Source organism: Danio rerio, chromosome 12 (genome assembly GCF_052040795.2).
Source record: "Danio rerio strain M-AB ecotype USA chromosome 12, GRCz13ab, whole genome shotgun sequence".
Lineage (NCBI taxonomy): Eukaryota > Metazoa > Chordata > Actinopteri > Cypriniformes > Danionidae > Danio > Danio rerio.
In genome coordinates this window covers 9545643-9550557 of record NC_141032.1, presented here as the reverse complement: position 1 = coordinate 9550557, position 4915 = coordinate 9545643, and the positions used below count along the sequence as shown (strand labels likewise).

General features: G+C 36.7%; 1 protein-coding gene across 1 annotated transcript; it reads left to right on the top strand.

Moving 5' to 3' along the window:
- Positions 1-302: 302 nt before the first annotated feature.
- On the top strand, positions 303-3911 carry cyp26a1 (cytochrome P450, family 26, subfamily A, polypeptide 1). The gene is given in 7 exon segments (NM_131146.2): positions 303-564; positions 696-920; positions 1551-1832; positions 1918-2073; positions 2153-2287; positions 2369-2521; positions 3293-3911. Coding segments are annotated over 7 exon segments (1479 nt in total). The 5' UTR covers positions 303-375; the 3' UTR covers positions 3632-3911.
- The last annotated feature ends 1004 nt before the right edge of the window (positions 3912-4915 follow it).

The window sequence follows — 4915 nt, the reverse complement described above, 5'->3', positions numbered from 1 at the left end:
TAATGAGTGTAAACGACGGGAATATTGGCAACAAAAGAGCCTCGGATGCTTCCTTTTGTGTCGGGGGAATTAACACCTTTTCAAAGTGAAATCTCAGGATTGTCTGCCTTCTACAGGAGGTGGTATTAAAATGCGCCTATAACAAATGGTTGAGAGTTTGGAGCCGCTTCTGCCCTGTGGGCGGGGCGAGATGACACCACAATTAAAGATGAACTTTGTGTGAACTAATTTATCTGAGGAAGTTAACAGGAGGAGACCTGCGCGCAATGGATATATAAGGGCGCGCAGGCGAGGACGCCCTCAGTTTGTGCGTAAAGACGCGTCTCCTCTCCAGAAGCTTGTTTTTCGTTTTGGCGATCAGTTGCGCGCTTCAACATGGGGCTGTACACCCTTATGGTCACCTTTCTCTGCACCATCGTGCTACCCGTTTTACTCTTTCTCGCCGCGGTGAAGTTGTGGGAGATGTTAATGATCCGACGAGTCGATCCGAACTGCAGAAGTCCTCTACCGCCAGGTACCATGGGCTTGCCGTTCATTGGAGAAACGCTCCAGCTGATCCTCCAGGTAAGCGTGCACTATTACAGCAATTTGCTGCAAGTTCAGCTGAAAGTATTTAACTGCTAAATCAACGATTTCTTGTATTATAACATGCATTTGTGAGCTTTGTGCCAATAACGCATCTCCATCACACACAGAGAAGGAAGTTTCTGCGCATGAAACGGCAGAAATACGGGTGCATCTACAAGACGCACCTCTTCGGGAACCCGACTGTCAGGGTGATGGGAGCTGATAATGTGAGGCAGATTCTGCTGGGCGAACACAAGCTGGTGTCTGTTCAGTGGCCAGCATCAGTGAGAACCATCCTGGGCTCTGACACCCTCTCCAATGTCCATGGAGTTCAACACAAAAACAAGAAAAAGGTAAGGATGATAAGATTTTCTTTCTTTTTCTTTCTTTTTCTTTCTTTCTTTCTTTCTTTCTTTCTTTCTTTCTTTCTTTCTTTCTTTCTTTCTTTCTTTCTTTCTTTCTTTCTTTCTTTCTTTCTTTCTTTCTTTCTTTCTTTCTAGTAAAATAAAGATGTAAGAAATGGTTGGTTTTGTCGATATTTAACCCAGATTTGAGTTGAAGCAACTCAATGTTTTTTTAATGCATCTATACTGTAAAATGTTTTTAAAAAAATTGTAAGTAATGCAAAAAATGTCAAGGTATTTCAGTCTTTTCAATTCAAAATGTACTTTTTTTTGAGTATCTTGCCTTTACTTAGTCATTAATTTAAAAAAATACAATATTTTTGCTTCTTACAAAGATACATGCATTTTTGCTGCTTTAATATGAATGTTTGACACTCACTCATGTGTGAAACTTAATGTTAAATATTTTATATATTAAATATAGAATAAATATGATATATTTATATAGTAATTTTAAAATAAACATTTTATATATTACCCAATATAATATATGAAATATTTGAGGCATCTTCAAAAATGCAGATTGTCTGATATAATTATTTTGGAAATTAAAAGTTTTTTCTTCTTCTTCTGTTTTAGGCCATTATGAGGGCGTTCTCTCGAGATGCTCTGGAGCACTACATTCCTGTGATCCAGCAGGAGGTGAAGAGCGCCATACAGGAATGGCTGCAAAAAGACTCCTGCGTGCTGGTTTATCCAGAAATGAAGAAACTCATGTTTCGGATAGCTATGAGAATCCTGCTTGGTTTTGAACCAGAGCAAATAAAGACGGACGAGCAAGAACTGGTGGAAGCTTTTGAGGAAATGATCAAAAACTTGTTCTCCTTGCCAATCGACGTTCCTTTCAGTGGTCTGTACAGGGTGAGTTACTCAGAACAACAGTCTGAAGATGCATTCCCAATATGCGATACTCTTAAACTCAACTTGTGTGATTTTTGATCGGCAGGGTTTGAGGGCACGCAATTTCATTCACTCCAAAATTGAGGAAAACATCAGGAAGAAAATTCAAGATGACGACAATGAAAACGAGCAGAAATACAAAGACGCCCTTCAGCTGTTGATCGAGAACAGCAGAAGAAGTGACGAACCTTTTAGTTTGCAGGTAGTGTATTATTTTTATATTATTCTGTGCCCCACAAAAAGTATGATTCAGTGCTAATGTGATGTTTCGTATTGCTTAGGCGATGAAAGAAGCAGCTACAGAGCTTCTATTTGGAGGTCATGAAACCACCGCCAGCACTGCAACCTCACTAGTCATGTTTCTGGGTCTGAACACAGAAGTAGTGCAGAAGGTCAGAGAGGAGGTTCAGGAGAAGGTAAGATCTAAGAAGTTTCATTCTGAGTTTGATGATGTTACTCAATCAGGGCCAGGGCTAATGTTAAATTTGCATTGACAGGTTGAAATGGGCATGTATACACCGGGAAAGGGCTTGAGCATGGAGCTGTTGGACCAGCTGAAGTACACTGGATGTGTGATTAAAGAAACTCTCAGAATCAACCCTCCTGTTCCCGGAGGATTCAGAGTCGCACTCAAAACCTTTGAATTGAATGTAAGTTGAACTTCAAGCTTCAAGATGTCTTTGAAAAAATTATAAACTATATACTTAGTCTACTTCTATCTATACTCTCAGTAAAGCATAAAATTTATCTAATAAATTTTCATTATATACATTTTTTTTTATAATTAAATTGTTTAAACTGCAAAAACAAAAAAAAGTTTTAGTCTTTCTACTTTTAAAATATTTTTATAATTTTAAATAATAAAAATTAATTTATATAAATTATAACCACTAAACTATTATGTCTTTTATTTTTTATTATTATCTATTAAAATATTGTTAAATAATTCGTTAACTTTTTAGTTTATAATTTGTGGATAAATTAATTGTAAAAAAAATCCTTACATTCACAAAACAAAAATATTTATCTATTAAATTCTCGTTATTTAACCTTTTTATAATTAATTGTTGAATTTTATTAGTAATTATTGAGTTAAAATAGTTTAAACAATTTTTTTGTAAACAATTTAGTTACTTGTTTTTTTTTGTAATTAATTATGAAAATTTTAAAAGTGAAAATGGTTTCCTAAACCAATTTTGAAGTACACTAGATTTTAATTACTTTAAAATAGAGTTTAACTAATTTAATAAAGTATAAAAATGATGTTTATCAATAAAAACATAATTTAGTCTTTCTACTGCTTGCCTTTTTCTCAATAATCAGTAAATCTTTTAGTAAAAATTGCTTGTGCGCCAATTTGTTTTTCAGTGCATGTTGAAATTTGTCAGAAAATAATTTTAACACTATATATTTGCTTTCAGGGTTACCAAATTCCTAAAGGATGGAACGTCATTTACAGCATCTGTGACACGCACGATGTGGCCGACGTCTTTCCAAACAAAGACGAGTTCCAGCCGGAGAGATTCATGAGCAAAGGTCTGGAGGAAGGGTCCAGGTTTAACTACATCCCCTTCGGAGGAGGATCCAGGATGTGTGTGGGCAAAGAGTTCGCCAAAGTGTTACTCAAGATCTTTTTAGTTGAGTTAACGCAGCATTGCAATTGGATTCTCTCAAACGGACCCCCGACAATGAAAACAGGCCCGACTGTTTACCCAGTGGACAATCTCCCTACCAAATTCACTAGTTATGTCAGAAATTAGCCTAACCGGAGCTTTGTACATATGTTTTTATTTTAGATGAACTGTGATGTATTGGATATTTTCTATTTTGTTTATATAAAGCAGATGTGTATATAAGTCTATGCGAGGAAGCGAAAACGAGGGCACTACTTTCTCATGGATCACTGTAATGCTACAGAGTGTCTGTGATGTATATTTATAATGTAGTTGTGTTATATAGCTTTTGTACTGTATGCAACTTATTTAACTCGCTCTTTATCTCATGGGTTTTATTTAATAAAACATGTTCTTACAAATTTCAGTAGGACTGAGTGAGTCATTAAGTGTTCATTCTCATGCAAATGCACACGCATATGCAAATTTAACTTACCCAGACTGTTCGCAGAGAAGTTCTTCACAATTAAACGAAACATCCAAACAGCTTTTTGTGTTTGGATGTAATTAGATGTAACTATGCTCATAACCACCAATTCAAGAACAAAAACTATCACGAGCTTGTATATTGTACTAAGCATAGCTGTAATTATATTTGGTACACAATTTTCTTTCATCACTAAATGATCAGACCAAAACTTCAGTAGAAATCTTACCTTTTAGCAAATAAAGGAATAGAAATCAGACACAGTGAACAAGAATAATTATTGTTAATCTTATTCAGGGGTGTTCAAACTCAGTCTTGGAGGGCCGGTGTCCTGCTGAGATTAGCTCAAACTTTCCTCAACACACCTGCCAGGACGTTTCTAGTAAGAACTTGATTAGCTGGTTCAGGTGTGTTTGATTAGGGTTGGAGCTAAAATCACCAGGGGCCTCATGTATCAACGCTGCGTACGCACAAAAACTTTGCGTACGCCAGGTTTCACGCTCAGAATCGCTCACGTTTGGATTTACTAACAATGAACTGAACGTGGGAATGTGCGCAGCTTCACGGCAGCTTTCTGGCAGGCGTACGCACATTTTTTGTGCATGTCTGTTTTATTTCCATTGGCGACTCCTAGAGGCAGTTGTGTTAAATTCCTCTCTACAAAGTGTCTGAGCCTTGCAATGGCAGCTGTATGAGACGGGTTCAGCAGGTATATAAGGTTTCCATACCATACATTTGACCAGCCAAACATTAAAGCACAATTTGCAGCGGTCGCCTGTTTTCCCAATGTAATCTGAGCGATCCACCGCACGCACATTGCTATAAAGACACTATCTGAAGATGAATTTGCATGCGTGAATCAGAAACATTTCCATTCAATAAATGTGCAAATAAAATATGATGCTTATTGATATGAACTTATTGATGATTCCTACTTGTCTTTC